At 38.2% G+C, this 17,657-nt stretch overlaps 2 protein-coding genes across 2 annotated transcripts; one reads left to right on the top strand and one right to left on the bottom strand.

The window, feature by feature from the left end:
- Positions 1-561: 561 nt before the first annotated feature.
- tomm22 (translocase of outer mitochondrial membrane 22 homolog (yeast)) lies at positions 562-5,001 on the bottom strand. The gene is made up of 4 exons (XM_063003800.1): positions 4,689-5,001; positions 3,381-3,499; positions 3,139-3,256; positions 562-1,341 (listed from the first exon to the last, which is right to left on the bottom strand). Exons 1-4 carry the CDS (start codon positions 4,779-4,781, stop codon positions 1,267-1,269), a joined length of 405 nt encoding a protein of 134 aa, XP_062859870.1. The 5' UTR covers positions 4,782-5,001; the 3' UTR covers positions 562-1,266.
- Positions 5,002-9,475: 4,474 nt separating this feature from the next.
- Positions 9,476-14,818, top strand: maff (v-maf avian musculoaponeurotic fibrosarcoma oncogene homolog F). The gene is made up of 3 exons (XM_063003148.1): positions 9,476-9,637; positions 12,185-12,241; positions 12,411-14,818. The coding sequence occupies exons 2-3, from the start codon at positions 12,206-12,208 to the stop codon at positions 12,852-12,854; spliced, it is 480 nt and encodes a 159-aa protein (XP_062859218.1). The 5' UTR covers positions 9,476-9,637; positions 12,185-12,205; the 3' UTR covers positions 12,855-14,818.
- Positions 14,819-17,657: the final 2,839 nt, after the last annotated feature.

Below are 17,657 nucleotides of genomic sequence, written 5' to 3'. Positions count from 1 at the left end.
TTTAACATGTTGTTCCACAAGCTCCTGTTTAACTGGCTTTAAATCTGGTAACTGAAGACCATTGCATACGATTTTCATAATTCTGTATCAATTAATCCACTAAGTAACTCCTCATGTCTGTGTGCAGGCTCACTGTCATACGAGAAGAGATCATTCATACCAGGAATCAAATGTTTTAAGAATTAAACAGGCAATCAGTTAAAATAGCTTTATGTATTTACATGCAGAGACCCTTTAAAAGGTCTATTTTTGTGCATGGGGCACAGTCATGATGGAACAAAAAAGGCCTTCCCTAAACTGTTGCCACAAAAGTTAAAATCATTGTTTATTTAACTAATTATACCTGTTAGCAAAGGTGCCTCCACATATACAAACTGTGTACATTTGTTTAGCACTCTAATATTCCTATTGGTTTATAACTGGGGTTAAATAATTTGTACATTTTTAGACATGTAAAATGTACATAACATTTATGAAGATATCCTAGGGGTGCGTACCTAGAGTCAAAGAATTTTTACAAAGCATTTTAGTCAAGAAAAATAATTTTTAAAAAGCATGTAGTGAATGAATAAAGTTTAGAGCTTTATTAAGTAACCACGTAACTAACCTCATTCACTATAAGGTCATTAGATCTTTACTGAACATTACATTTAATACCTTTTTATGCCATTGCTATACAATCACAGGCAAGCAGTATCATAATGTTTTTATAATCCTGGTCAGGTCCTCAGTAAGTCCGATAATACCTGGCAGGAACATACCCTGGACCAATAATGCATTCTTTCTGTATATTATCTGTTTTATTGTATGACATACATAACTGTTTACCATAAATATACAAAAATCAATTTGTAAAGAACAGTGTTGGTTTAATGACATTGTTGGTTTTGTATTCCATTAAGAACTTTTATAACACACACTCAACACTGTAAAATCCATCTGTGCATGTTAAAACGATACATATAGATAACCACTACATAATGATCGTACTGACAGTCATTGTTTTACTTTTAGAAGGACACATGTAAAGAAGACAGTTGTAAAAAAAAAAAAAAGAAAAAAAAGAAAAAAAAAAAGATCAGTGCTTAGATGTTGACGCAGGATACTGAGTAAGAGGCAAAAGAAGAAAACTGTTTCAAGGCTCTTCATAAAAAAACTCTCCCCCGAATAACTGACTGCTGCCTTCTCTCCCTCTCCTCTCACATGACTTCATGACTTGCAGATCCTTTGGGAAATGCAGCTGATGGACTGCTAGAGAATCCCCATTTAGAGCTTTCCAGCAGGAGCAGGCATCATTCCAGGCATTCCACCTGACATCCCAGCATTTGGCCCTAATAAAATCTGCAAGTACACAAACCATAATTCATTTAGCTAACACAAAGCAGTATAGAAAAGACAGATACAGAGTTCTCTAAGAAACATTTTTCACTAAACGCTTGGATGGTGCTGATTGAGCAATACCAACCAGGCATCTAACAGACACCTCAGAGGAAATTCTGAAAGCGGTTTTTGCTCATCAAATCGAATCAAATCAAATCAAGGTTTATTTGTCACATACATAGTCATACACAGTACAACTGGCAGTGAAATGCTTTAGTGACTGCTCCGCCACAGTAATTACAAAAACTACAAAATAGTTAAAAAATATATTATACAAAAAATATAGAATGTTTTTAAAAGTAAGAATTTAGAAACATTAGAAAAATTAACAATATAATTAAAAAGAGCAATTTAAAGTAAAGTGAACATTGGAAGAATTAACAATATAATTAAAAAGAGCAATTTAAAGTGAACAAGTGTGTAAAGTGACAAGTAGTGCAGAAACTGTGCAACATAATGCTATACAGATGTGATAAATAATAAATACACAATACTAATCTATACATACATACATACATACATACATACATACATACATACATACATATATACATATATACATATATATATATATATATATATATATATATATATATAAAAATAGGGCAGTGATAGGGCAGTGATAGCTCAGTGGTTAAGATACTGGACTAGTAATCAGAAGGTTGCTGGTTCAAGCCTCACCACCGCCAAGTTGCCACTGTTTGGCCCCTGAGCAAGTCCCTTAACCCTCAATTGCTCAAAATTGTGTTCAGTCATAATTGTAAGTTGCTTTGGATAAAAGCGTCTGCTAAATGCTGAAATAAAAACTGTATACATGCATATACTTATATACACATACATACTGTATGTCCACATATATACACATACATATACATATAAATTAGATTGTGCAAGTAGTGTAAATTAGTCCTAAATGCTATTTTCGTTGAGGACTCGAATAGCTTGTGGGAAAAAGCTTCTTCTCATCCTCTCCGTTTTGGCTTTTAGAGCACGAAAACGCTTCCCAGATCGTAACAAAGAAAACAGTTCATTACTGGGATGACTGGGGTCCTTTACTATCCTTTACATTGCTGCTGTAAATTGCAATCTTTGCTAATGATCAAGGCACGGAAATGATTGGTGGGGAATTCACATGGAGCGTAGCATTACATTTTATATAACTATGAGAATTCACCACTGGCTAGTAAACAGAAGCAGTCAGCGACTCCACACCTCCTGGAAGGGGGAGTGCTTGGCTGATTTCTAAACTGGGAAGAAAACAACAGAGTGGGAGAACAACAGAGTCACAGAAATTCATCACAAAACACCAGCAGACATGAGGTTCATTATTAGTCACTAATTAACCTGTTAATTAGGTTGACATAACAGACTTTCTAATTAGACAGTAACAATAGGGTATTTCTAACCACGTTCAATGGCAAAGTATTTAAGTATATTGCTAAAGAACACTGTTTATTATATTTCCACAGAGTTACCCAGCAATTGTTTCATAAAATGATCAGAAATACTAAAGTAAGTGAAAATTTTGGAAAACCTGTGTATGCCCAATTTACAACAATGTGTATTTACTGTTTTATGATCATTTTAAGCATTTTAAATAAAAATAAAGGGCTTCGTTTGTTTGGATATTTGTGTTATTTTATGACATGATCAGTATTATGTTTAAGTTTGATAGGGAGCTTTATAAGGAGTCAGCAATAAGCTGTCACACAACACTCATTACTTGCAAAATTCCATTCACCACATGGTAAACGTTACCTGTCTCTGTTGTTGTAGCTGTTGCTGTTCCAGCTGTAGTCTTTCTGTCTCAAAGACGACTGGAAGAACCAGAATGATGAATGAAGTGGTTCCCACCCACAATGCACTGCGGGAAAAACTGGAGAAAAACAAAAATAATGTTTAATGACTAATGGTAATTTAATTAAGAAAGTAAATAATGTTTTTTTTAAAAGGCAAGTGCATGCACACACCCTTACATTATTACTATCAGACACACAAACCTGTAAAGTTTTTTAGCAACAGACATCGAGCACTGCGCTGAAGTTTCTGCTGCTGAGCGCAGTGTGTCAGGGAACATCTCAGTCAGCCCCCACAGCCTCTCCAGCAACGTCTCATCCAACTGAGGAACATGCATGCAGAAGAAGCAAAAAAGATTGAGTCAAATTCAAGCAGGATTCAGGAGTCACGATCCAAGCGAAAATTCGCAGAACGATTGACATGCATGTATCAAGCAAATCTATAGATAAACATCCTCTATACGGCCGCTCAGGTGGCGCAGCGGTAAAACACGCTAGCACCCCAGAGCTGATATTTCATCGATTCAAAACTCAGATCTGCCATCCGTCTGGGCTGGGCGGCTATATGAACAACGATTGGCTTGTTGTTCATACAGGGCGTGCAGCCGGATAGGGGCCTCATAACTGATGCAATTACGACCTCTGCTGGGCGGTTGATGGCACCTGCCCAGAGTCGAGGGATAATATGAACAGGGTGTGGCTCTCCGTACACAAAGCTGATCTGCATATGAACTCGCCTTGTGCAGGTGAAAAGATGCAGTCGGCTACTGCACACGTGTCGGAGGGGGCGTGTGACAGTCTCGCTCACCTCGATCAGAAGTGGGGATCAGCATCAGTCGAGAGGAAACGTAATGCAATCGGGTAACTGGATACAAGGAATTGGGGGGGGAAATTAGGAAAAAAGCGAGGCCCTTAACCCTGGATTGCTTAGACAATATACTGTCACAGTACTGTAAGTCGCTTTGGATCTGAAGCGTCTGCTAGATGCCAAAAATGTGAATGATTATGTAGAGAGAAGAGCTTTTCAGCTTTGTATTATTTCCTATTGTTTGTAACAATGTTCAATACAGCAAGCAAGTTAATGGATGTTAACTTTTACTGGAAAGTCAGGGCCCGACTGTTTAAAATCGCAGGTCGAACTGCTGGGTTATTTAACTGACCTGCAGGGTTCAGGTGATGCTGTACGGAACACGGTGAGCTAACTCTGCGCATGCGTAGTAGGTGACAGTTGCTCTGGTTATTTAACTGACCTGCAGGGTTCAGGTGATGCTGTACGGAACACGGTGATCTAACTCTGCGCATGCGTAGTAGGTGACAGTTGCTCTGGTTATTTAACTGACCTGCAGGGTTCAGGTGATGCTGTACGGAACACGGTGAGCTAACGCTGCGCATGCGTGGTAGGCGACAGCTAAGCTAAGGAAGAATAAATACTAACTCCATATGTCAACAACAGCACGAAGCTCAGATTAAATAAGCGAGCGGTTTACATGTAGAATAAATAAAAACACTCACATCATCTTCATCATCATCTCCATCGAGGTGTTGTTCAGGAGAGCGGCTCTCCACGGGCCCGGCATCAGGAGACAGAGCTGATACTGCAGCCATGAGCACTCACTTATTCACACTGATACAGCCCAGATAATGCTAACACACCTACTGGTATCCACTAACACCGCTCACTGCTGCTGCTACTCTCACAACGCCGACAAATCACACATAGAAAATGTAACGCTAAAACAAGCACACAGATCTCAGTACTGCCGGAGGTCAAACCGGTTACATGTGCACTGAACGGAGGAACTGCTCTGTTCTTTGCCTGCTGCTGCTGCTGTCCTCACCAGCAGAAATCAACACAGCGCCGCCTGTCGCTGAAGAGGACTAATAACACACAACGCTCATTTCGTAATCCTATTCAGGGTCGCAGTGGGTCAAATTCACAGGTCGCCAGTCCATCAAAGAACACCCTCACACACACACACATTCACACACACTCATACCTGTCAACATCAAGCAAACTATTGCTCATTAAATGTAAGCTGATCAAGAGAGCGAGGAGGTGGGAGAAAGGAGGATGATAGCCAAGCTGTCATCAATCCTGGACAATACCGCACATGATCCACTACACGAGTCTGTAGGGGTCCTAACAAGCTCCTTCAGTACCAGACTCCTACATCCCCTGTGTAAGAAGGAGCACTACCGCAGGTCCTTCATTCCTGCAGCCATAAGGGCTTACAATAATAATATGTAATATATCACTCATATCTACAATTACAAGTCTATAGTGCAATAAAAAAGTGCAATATGCAATATTATATTAATATTTTTTCATGTATATGTTATATTTCATGATAATATATGTACACTTTTCTAAAGGGAATATTTTTTAGTGTAAATAACTACACACTATGTGTGCAATTACTTTCACTTAGTTGTAGCAATATATAGAAGGACATAAAGTTTTATATATATTTTTTTATATTTAACTTTGCATTTGAATGAATTAATATTCCAAATATAGCTTTAAAAACAGTCACATGATTTGTTTACATTTTGGCCAACAGCTGGTGAGTGGATAATTGTTCTTACTTTGGTTATGGATAATTTTTGGCACAACAGTGACACGTATATGGTGTTTGCATGTTCTCTCTTAATGCCCAAACAGGTCTCCCAAAACATGCAGTAGTTTAGACTGGCTGCTCTAAATTGCTCCTAGGTGTGAGTAAGTAAGTAAGCAAGTAAATGTGTGAGTTTAAATGTTATTACTGTCACTGTTACCATTTTTATTGTTGTTACTATTTGCATTGTTACTATTTGTTGTTACTATTTACTATACTGTTTATTTTTATATTTTTGTACATATCTGTAACTATTTTGTATATATTATACTATTTTATTGTTATTTTATTCTTTCTTTCTTCTTTTTCTTCTTTTTTTTCTAAAACTGTAATTAAGCTTTGGCAATATGAATGTCCTTATTTGTCATGCCAATAAAGCTACCTTTCAGTTTGAGTGGTTGTGTTCTCTGGAATGGTGTGGTCAGTGGTGTATTTACACCTTTTACCAGCTGTCTCCAGGTGGAAGTAATAACATAGAAGAAAAAAAAGAAAACATCTGGTGGGTTACACTGACTAAATGAAATAAAAAGAATAAAAGTTCACGTGTTACATAATTGTTTAGAAAGCATTTTTCTTTTTTTTCTTTTAATGTTAGGAAGATTCCAAAGTGATTAAAAGGAATGTGCCTTTTTGGACCAGTGTCCTGATGGTCTTCTGTAAAATGTTAGAATTTTGAATTTATTGTGTCCTCATGGGACATTACAGCCCCAAACAATAATGCTTTCTTTACTACATTATAAAGGTAGGATGAGGTTTCAGTATTGGCAGCCAGTGCCTCCTTTTCTTTAGACTCAGAACTATGCATTCCTGCCAAAAGGTTTCACTTTCATGCTCTCTGTCAACAGCACATTTACAACAGACTTCACTAACTTCACTAACAATTATATTTTAATAAGTGCTTCTGTGGCTTTTTACAAATGTCATCATTTGAATTTGAATCTATAACATCTATAGCAATCTATAGCAAAGAGTGCACGCCACTTAGAAAGGAATGTACAAGATTAAAAACTGGGTTCATGTAATTTCTATTGACTTTTATGGTAGAAAATCAATCTAAAAATGTTCGGCCAAGGAAAGGCAGCTTTTCTAAAGAAAGCCAAGTATGTTAAGCTAGTTATGCAGTATAGACCTCTGGTGACAGTAAGGGCCACAGAATAGTTTGAAAAGTAATTTCCTATTTGTAAAACTGTTAAGTGATCCCAAGCACCCTGTGGATTGGGGCATGATCATCTTTAAGGAGATCACTTTCATCAGGATAAAAATGTGAGTAGTCAAAATAACTTCAAATTGATTTGCACTGATTTCTACTTTTAAGGAAGAAGTGTATACAACACATACCTGCGTAGTGCCCTCTACACTAACACTTTATAACTCAGGTTTGTTTTCCTTTTATTTGTCTCAGGTCTCCTAAAATATGCACATTTTATGTCGAGTTTACATAAACTTGTTACAGTCGTTGCAGTCTTGGGATTTTCTGTGATTCTGTTCTCTGGCTTCTTTTCTGCGTGGCAGATTCTAAGCATCATAGCAGCTTGTTTTTTTCTATTTCTCTTGTATAACATCCAAACAAATGTCAGCTTACAGTGAGGTGGTAGTTTGTGTTTTCTTCTTAGCATTGGCAAGAGACCACTGGTCCATGTTCTTTTAAATACGTGTGGTCTAACTAGCCATTTTAGATACAGCGAAATCATAAGCTCTAGTCATTCATGATTATTGACAACAACCTAGTTGGTCAGGTTCTAAACTTAGTGGCATTGATATGATGGGCAGTGGTGGCGCTCCAAGTTGTCTGAGAGTCAAGCTATTTCTGGGGGTCTTGTCCAATCACATTTCCCCCCGCGTTCCCCCAAGAATGGGCCATAAACTGGCCAATCATAATCCTGATCTTTCCCCCAAGAATTGAAGACCAAACAAGCTGGGATATGCGGAAAAAAATTTAATTTCTTTGGTACTGTACAGAAAATCAAAGGCATTCTATTAAAATTTCAGCCATGACACACTGCATGTACCTTGCAAGTGCATTGGCTCTTTTTGCTTTCACTTTAACTGCATTTTTAATTTATATTTGTTTGGTAGAATCTATAAACATGGAGTAAATACTCTTCACTACCTCACTTAAAGAGTTTGTGGGAAAGGGACCTTGAAATAGATATAAACGATGATACTTGGAAAACCATATGGCGGGACCTATATCCTAAACTAGGCTCACTATCAACCCATGAAATTAACTATAAATGTATTAATAAGATGTACCTCACTCCAATTCGCCTCCAAAAGATCTCCCCTAACTATTCTGGTCTCTGCTTCAAATGTAAACAAGAAAAGGGGACAAATTTACACTGTTTTTGGTCATGTGACAAAAGATACAGTCTTTTTGGAAGGGGGTGCACTGTGAACTTGAGAAAATATTGAAGATCCAATTAACCTTTTGTCCTGCTCTTTTTCTGTTGAACTATGATACAGACTCTGTGCTTGACTGTAAAACAAGACATTTATTTTTCATTTTAGTGTCACTTGCTAAGAAATGTATTTTACTTTTATGGTCAGTTCCTCAAGTTCCATCTGTTAGTTTCTGGCTAAACCAGGTTACAACAGTGCTTCCACTGGAGCAAATGACATATAACTTGCATCAGAAAACACACAGATTCTGGCAGATATGGCAACTGTTGATGTCCTATCTTGAATTATCTTGAACTGCTGGTCTTATTCATCCATTCTATTATTTGGCAGTTTGGTTTTGTTTTGTTTTTCTTGCTGTGTCATGTATATTGGTAATTATTAACATGTATGTCCAAAGATAACCGTAATTGTGAACCTGACTTTATGTGCAAATAAAATTAAAAAGAAAAAAAAAGAAAAAGAAAACATGGAGTAAATAAAGAAGACCTGGCACTTTTGTACCTCATGGTGCCAGTTTACAATCTAGGTTGCTAGATGAACATTTGAAACCATCAGTAAACTTAAAAAAGCCTCAGCCATGACACATTGCGTGTGAGGCGGCACGGTGGCTCAGTGGGTAGCACGCAATGTGTCATGGCTGAAATTTGTGTGTCCCTGATCCAAGTTTGAGGCATTTTTGAGGCAAGTTTACAAATGGAGTTTGCATGTTCTACCCGTACCTTGCAAGTGCATTTACTTTTTTTGCTGCCACTTTAACTGCATGTTAAATCCATGTTTGTTAGGTAGAATGCCTAATGTTTATACATGGTGTAAATAAAGAAGAACTGAGGTACAAAAGTGCTTTTTGTACCTCATAGTGTCAATTTAGCATCTAGGTTGCTGGATGAACATTTGTGACCGAATAGATGTTGACATGTTTTTAGAAACCATCAGTAAACTTAAAAAAGCCTCAAACTTGGATCAGGAACACATTAAAATTTCACTGCATGTACCTTGCAAGTGCATTTACTTTTTTTGCTGTCACTTTAACTGCATGTTTAATCCATGGTTGTTAGGTAGAATGTATAAACATGGAGTAAATGAAGAATAATGGTAGGTACACTCCTGCACCTCGTGGTGTGTCGGGCTCAGTATTTGGCACTGCGCTTTGTGCTGCTATGTTGTTTACAGGAAGCTGTGAGCGCGCGGTGGTCTCGAGGCTCCGCCCACATAGCTGGAGCGTTACGTCAGCGCGCGGCCGCTGGTGTTTTTTGTGAATGAAAGAATCTGAGGAGCTGAACAGAAGGACGGAGGAGATTCCGGGAAAAGGCGGCGGTGCTGGTGCTGGACTCCACTGCTCTAGACCTCGGTGTACTCGGTCGTGCTGTTGTGTGTTTCCTCGGTCTGACGGCGGACAACATTAATATTTATACGGTTATTCGGATACGTCGGGGGAGCAAAGTTCAGGTACAGAACAGGCGAGCGGTTTTTTCTTCTTCCGTTTGTTTACAACGTTTAGTAACATTACAGCCTATCCGCCCAGTCATGCTACTCTGCTAACGGCTAACACACACGCACTGACCCTGTGTACACCAGTCTGTTTACTATTTACACTTTAAATATAAAAAACAAACACCATTAATACCAATAATCTGTTTATCTGTTTCTGTTCAGCTGGTATTAATACGTGTGGTCAGCTTGATTTTGGTAGGTCGGTAGGTCGGCTGGTTGCTTGGCAGGCAGGTTGCTTTGCTACAAGAGCATGACAACACGTCTTTCTGTCTGATTAAATATTATATATTATTACCAGAAATGATAAAGGTGTAGTTTGTTCCTTGTTTGTTCACGTACATTTTGTACTAAGCTTTTTAAATTCGCCTGGCAATTTACTCCAAAACCTAAACCTCTCAATATTATTAAACCTGTATATTTATTTATATACAATCATTTAATCTTGTAAATCCTAAAAGTAAAACACCCACGATTACACGATTAAGGTCAAACATTATTCCTTTTCTGATGAAGGTTCACATTAGCACAGATATCTCTACATCTGCCCTTTAATGGCTGACGTATGCGGTATGTTTTGCTCAGCTTACACAACAAAGCACGTTCTTCACATTTCTTCCCTACAACTAACTAATCAAGCACTGTGATCTGTTAGGCAAACAACAACGAGCTCTCTAAAGACTTTCTGTTTATAAATGCTGAGGTCTGAGTTGATTTTATAGGGTCGATTGTGTGGAAAATGACAGGTCTGACAGTAAGGCAGTGAAAGCAATGTGAAGAGTTCTGCTGAATCATGATGAACATGTCACACATGAGAACTCAGCCCACACTGTACTGTACTGTACTGTACTGTACTGTACTGTTCTGCTTTCAGTAATGTGAGTCTACACAGTGTGTACCAGTGTTTAGTCTAAAATTAACATGCTGTCACATATCCTGTCCCTCTTCATACTGTATATACAGTGTTTAGTTTAGATAAACAGCTTTTCCTTACTAAGTGTACAGTGGATTCAGGAAGTATTTAGACCCTGTGACTTTTTGAACACGTTTTGTGTTGTGCATTTGCTGTTGAATGGGTGTGATTGATTATTAGATAGATAGATAGATAGATAGATAGATAGATAGATAGATAGATAGATAGATAGATAGATAGATCACTTTAGTAATCCCATAGGGAAAGTCACTTATTACAGCAGCTCAAGATGCATTAAAGCCAAAAGTATTAAAGTAAACACGTATTAAAGTACTTGTAATAGCCATTTTAACCCATTCTTAGTATTAGGTAATCATAACACCATCAATCCCCCATTATTATTTAACGTTTTTCAAAAGTTAATTAAAAATCAAAAACTGAAATCTCTTATTTACCAAGCTATTTAGACCCTTTACTCAATACCTTATAGAAGCAATTTGACAGCAGTTACAGCTGCAAATTCTCTTTGTCTTTACAAACTTTGCACACCTACATTTGGGCAGTTTCTCATTCCTCAGTCCTTTTAAGATTAATGGGATCGAATGGTTAGTGTCTGTGAACGTCCACCGTCAGGTCTCCACAGATGTTCAGTAAAGTTTATTTTTGGGATTTGGTTGGGCCACTGAAAATCAGATTTACTCTAAAGGCATGCCAGTGTTCTCTTGGCTGGATGCTTTGGATCATTGTCATGTTGAAAGGTAAACTGTGGAGGAGGTTTTCTTCCTTCTGGAGCTCTTTTAGAGTGACCACTTATTCCGGGTTAATTCTTACCTCCCAGACAAAGGCCCTTCTTTCCCTGATGCCTAAATTGGCCAGATGCTTAACTCCAGAATGTTTAAGTTTTAATTCAGTTAAAAAATTATTTGTACCACTGTGATCCTAAAAACACTAAAAGCCTCAAAGTTATGTTTTTATTCCTTGCCACAATTTTATTACAAAGATCCACATGTGTGTCCCTTTCCAAACTTGTTTAAAGGGACTCCAATTAAGTTCTAGACACAAATGAAGCATAATTACACCAAACAGGATGCACCTGACCATTTGAATACATTTGACAATACTTTGTGAATGAGATTTCACTTTCTGATTTTTTAATTAATTAAAAAAAACAAACTAAAAACACCAGGAAACAGGTACATTTATTGGACAGGATGGCAGTCCATTGTGAAGCTTTGCCCCCCAACATGAGCAATAGAGTAGTAGATTTCTGGCCAGCTGTCAGATTCGAACCCGGATCTCAGCGGTGGTGGGCTAGCATAATAGGCTGCTGGATTATTATTGAAAACATAGCATTATTATTTATTTAATATAGGTGAGTTTCCCCAAATTAAGTATTTTCCTAACCTTTAAATGCTTTTAATGGCAAATCATTATTGGTAAATCAAGTAAGACCAGGCTTAATCCATGTCTGGGGATTTGGCCCCATAGGTTGGCTCAGTTGGTAGACTCCCAGGTAACAGGTGTAATATCCTTTTCAATGTAAGTATTTTTTACTCAAAGGTGCAACTAATATTTGTTTTTGGTGTTTACAGAAAATAGAAGAACACCACAAAATGACATCGGACAGCAGAGCCAGCAAAGCCCTCCAGGTAATTGTGGTACATATTTATTACTGTCAGGTTTTGTTTCTGGAAGAACTAAAACCACCTTTCTGCACAGATAAATAACAGTTTTTTTTTATGTATAACATGTATGTAGGTCCCTGTTAATTACACTTCCCACTGCTGGAGCTGTGATTTCATTACCTTGTCTTTACAGGTAAAGAGGGAGTGTGGGGAGAACGTGCCTGTGTTGTCGGACAGTGAGCTCATGTCTCTGTCAGTGCGCGAGCTGAACCTGCACCTGCGTGGTTTATCCAGAGAGGAGGTCCAGAAGCTGAAGCAGAGGCGGCGTACTCTGAAGAACCGTGGTTATGCAGCCAGCTGCAGGGTAAAGCGTGTGTCCCAGCGCGAGGCTCTAGAGCAGCAGAAGAAGGAACTTCAGCGCGAGGTAGAAAGGCTCGGGGCGGAGAACGCAGGCATGAGGCGAGAACTAGAGGGGCTTGGAGCTCGCCTAGCTGCCCTGCAGCGCTTCGCCCGCAGCCTTGATTCTGCAGGGGGCAGCATTCTTACTGCGACGCCTCGCCTTAACACCGCCTCGGTCATCACCATAGTGAAGAGCCCACAGCAAGGCCATGCTCACAGAGAACAAGAAGCATCCTAGAGTCATTAACAACCCTCCCTCCACACACACACAAACACACACAGGTGCAAACCAGATAGATGACGAACCGGATGACTGGACTCTTAAAGTATGAATAGGACGACTGGCAAACGTTAGGGTATGATGTAATAGCTGTTAGCTTCAGAGTGATGCAGGCATGCTTTCAAAGTCTTCCTGCATCATGCCATGCATTTAGCCCACCACTGTGTTCTATTCACATTGTGCATTGGTGAACTCAGAACGTCCAGGATTGGGCTCTGTGCCCTATTGCCTCAAAATATGTTTTTTTAATATTTAAAATAATTGTTTCTTTGGTTTTGTAGGTGATATATTTGTTGTTTTGAACTGTAGAATTGTGAAGGTAAACCTCAGTCCTTGTGTAATGTTTGGCTTATTACCAGTATAAATTAGATATGACTAAGTGATTCCTATATGTTTACCTATATATTAAAATACAGATGTTTATTATAAATGTGTTTTCTGGTCTCACATGGAAAACTAAGTCCTAAAAATAAACCCATTAACTTATAAATCTGAAGCAAAAATGTCTTGATGCTTTGAGGAAAGGTCAGTGATTTGAGGAAGCTACAGATTTAGCTGAAGCTCAATTAAAAACTATAACCAAATTAAGCTTGTCCCTTCTGTTTTCTAAATAAAAGGCAAGTCGACCGTCTCTTTGTGCCGATTGGTTGAATACAGCCAGCCACCGTTGACCTGGTATCGCTGACTTCCAACTTTTACTAAATTTGCTGGAATAAATTATGATTACTGCTATTGATTAACAGAATGTCAGGCCAATGTAAGCTTTATACATTCCTATATGCGTCTTTTTTATTATTTTATAAACTAATCTTTAAGAGTTATTTTATCTGTATTTAAATGAAGTCCTAAAAGCTAAAGAGTGCTGTGATTTAAAGTCCAAATACTGCTTATTGTGTGACTAGTTTGGGAATATTCTCACGTCTGTTTATTGTAAAGGGTATCATTTGTATTCGGTGTGACTATTGTAATGAGCATTTAAGCTATGCCAGTGTTTTCCACTCCTGCTTCTGAAGTGACAGGACAAGTTAGCAGGGAAGTCCTGGTCCGATACAGATTATGAATATTGACACCAGGGCTGCTATTGGCGTACATGTTGGATCAGTTTGGATACGACATCTGACCCAGGTGAACGCAGCATATGAAATATGTTAAAGGACAAACACCAGCATGTTGTCTGGTCTGCAAAACTTGGTTAACATCAGCATTGTATTAAGATTGGAACAGTGGAAATCCTTCAGGATAAATTGAGGCAGTGTAGAATCAGGACTGGAAAACAGCAGTGGAGAGCTAGCCTTTGACTGGAATAATATCCAGTATGTGTCAGGGCTGTATTTGTGCTATTAAAGTATAGTGGCTTGTTTGTAGTACTATTTTTGTATTTGAAATGCAGAATATTTATAATGACGAAATCATTCTGTAAGTTTAGAAAGTTTCACATCAGGGTAAGAGAAGCGAAAGACAAAAAAAGAGCTGGGAAACGATGGATAATAAAGGGCTTTATGGAGGTAGGGCAGGTGGTTCTGGAAGTGCTAGAAAGAAGGAGACGGGCATGATTTGTGGTAGTAAAATTAACCCATGGTTGACATGAGAATGGTCAACTATTAGCCTTACTAACTAGCTGAGAAAAGGTTTTATGCTGCAAATGTATTTGCTTATTGTATTTATATGTTGAACCATTTTATTGCTGAATTCTATCAAATGGTAAAGCTATTTCAACAGTAAATATTGAACATTTGATTTAACACAACTTGTTCTCACTTTTTGGTTCTAAACATGCTGGATGTTTGTAAAGTATCAAAACACAAGTCCTGTGTATTTATTATGAATATTTTTGTATTGTCAAATATTGTCTATTTTACGCTATTCATTTAAATAAATGTATATATTGTACAGAGAACTGTGTGCTCATTAAAAGAAGCCTTTATTTCAAATATCTGATGAAATTATTTTACACAGTTATCATTTTTAGCTTTGTTTGGACATCACAAGGAAAAATAGATGCGGCATCTTTGAAGGATATATATACTGTATATTATACAATGGCACATTAAAAAGATCAGTGTTTACTTGATCCCACAATGCAGATTATTGCCATCTCGATAAATCCCAAAAACATTTCCTATTAGATGTAACTTTACAAGGTTCAGAATCCTTAAGCTTCAAAATGACCTGAAAGTAAAGGACATCCAGATTTCCTTTGAATATGCTACCCAAACGTATCACAGCCCCCAGGGCTCTGTATAGTGCACGTTTTGATAAATATTGCAGTAATTCCCTAATAAGAATACAAACCATAAGCCTTACATACTAAAAGCAGATCTTATAAATACTCATACTGAAATGCTGTACCTAGATTTTTTGTATTGGCCCCTATTGCACATATACAAGAGCAAGACAGAAGGAAAGATTTCGCTCCGATGCTGGTTGGGACACTTAAGGTACATCACAGTCCACAGCAAACTGAGTCTGAGTCACTCTAGTGCTACCAAAATCGAAAGGAACCAAAAGGAAAATGAAACTGTAAAAATGAAACACTTAATAATAGCTGGCATGCACTTCTAAAAAAAAAATTGTAGATGGCCTCAAGAAAAGTCTTCCACACGACGCCTCGCTCTGTAGAAATGACAGGCGTGTTGTAACTAAAGTAAACATCTAGCTCTTCTGCTATAATAAACATTAAAAAAAAACAGAAGTAAAAGAAAAATGTAAAATGTACAACGTACAACGTACTTAGATAAAGCACTGCATTACGCCCGCTCTAATTCTTCAGCATCATCTCTACTAATAAAATTACTGACATTTTCCTAAGTTGTATATCACTTTTAAATCAACAAGCTAATAACTAAACTACATATATGCTAGTATGAGAAGCAGAGATGAAAAATTTATACTTAATATTATCTAATTCACTGATGTATTTTGAAAAAATAAATAAACCATCAGCAAATGTTTACATATTTCTTTTACCTATAATATGAAAAATAATAATGACCACTGCTCTGCTTTGATCTGTCTCTATTCTGACTGAGGCAGCACTGCAAAGCCTATACTAGTGTCATGTGCTTGTTGTAAAATTCCAACAAGAAGTCCCCTAATGCACTGAAAACCTAATTACCAGGCTAAAACCCAGCTGGCGTGAATGGCCTCTTTAGATGACTAGAAATCTGACCATTATCAGACCACAAGTGTTCATGTAAACACACTCAAATAAACATTATTTTACTGACACAACTAACCCAGAGAATGGATTGACATCATGTAGTGTCTAACACACAGAGGAAAGCCTGTGCTCATCTCTACCAGGCAACCAAAGCCCTAAAGACAGCTGGACAATCCATTCTGCTCAGTAGAGCCAATTTTAAATAATCAGGAATCAAATTAAGTCTAACCTGCCCCGTATATTAAATTCAGAAAATCAGAATTCATAAAGCTGCCACTTGAGAGATCTGAGGACTCATTTACATTGGTTTCATCACTGCTGTAACTGTCAGAGGTGATCCGAAAAAAGCAAAAACTCAATGCTTATTGATTCCTAACATTTAAATGTGTTACAAGTCCTCACAAGTCCTCACGGGGTCTTGATGTATCTCAGAGGGCTCATGTATATCCAACAGAAACAAACACATATGCAAATGCGTAAATGCTAACCAGTGCATAAAAGACACGGGTCAGCATGTGTTCTCAAGTTGCTGTGACTGTGGCCATTTTAAGCCTAAAATATACACTGATCAGCCATAACATTAAAAGCACCTCCTTGTTTCTACACTCACTGTCCATTTTATCAGCTCCACTTACCATATAGAAGCTCTTTGTAGTTCTACAATTACTGACTGTAGTCCATCTGTTTCTCTACATGCTTTGTTAGCCCCCTCTCATACTGTTCTTCAATGGTCAGGACCCCCACAGGACCACTACAGAGTAGGTATTATTTGGGTGGTGGATCATTCTCAGCACTGCAGTGACACTGACATGGTGGTGGTGTGTTAGTGTGTGTTGTGCTGGTATAAGTGGATAAGACACAGCAATGCTGCTTGAGTTTTTAAACACCTCACTGTCACTGCCGGACTGAGAATAGTCCACCAACCAAAAATATCCAGCCAACAGCACCCTGTGGGCAGCGTCCTGTGACCACTGATGAAGGTCTAGAAGATGACCAACTCAAACAGCAGCAACAGATAAGCGATCATCTCTGACTTTATGTCTACAAGGTGGACCAACTAGGTAGGAGTGTCTAATAGAGTGGACAGTGAGTGGACATGGTATTTAAAAACTCCAGCAGCGCCACTGTGTCTGATCCACTCATACCAGCACAACACACACTAACACACCACCACCATGTCAGTGTCACTGCAGTGCTGAGAATGATCCACCACCCAAATAATACCTGCTCTGTGGCGGTCCTGACCATTGAATAACAGGATGAAAGCAGGTTCAAAAGATATGTTACTGACTACAGTCAGTAATTGTAGAACTACAAAGAGCATCTATATGGTAAGTGGAGCTGATAAAATGGACAGTGAGTGTAGAAACAAGGAGGTGGTTTTAATGTTATGGCTGATCGGTGTAAATCAGAGGACTAGCTAATGGCAGGTAAAGCATCCGTTGTGCTTGAACACGACACAGGAAGTTGGAAATGGTAGCATTAGCAGACTTGCAGATGTTTGAGCTGCAAGTACAGATGCAACCAGGAAAGTCAAGCTCTACACTTCAAGTATAAATGTTAAATGCTATTGACCACTTAAGCTTAAGTTGCCTGAATAT

The sequence above is a fragment of the Trichomycterus rosablanca genome, chromosome 10, assembly GCF_030014385.1.
Source record: "Trichomycterus rosablanca isolate fTriRos1 chromosome 10, fTriRos1.hap1, whole genome shotgun sequence".
NCBI classification, from domain to species: Eukaryota; Metazoa; Chordata; class Actinopteri; order Siluriformes; family Trichomycteridae; genus Trichomycterus; species Trichomycterus rosablanca.
The sequence above is the reverse complement of the archived record's forward strand: the minus strand, read 5'-3'. Positions and strand labels throughout refer to the sequence as shown.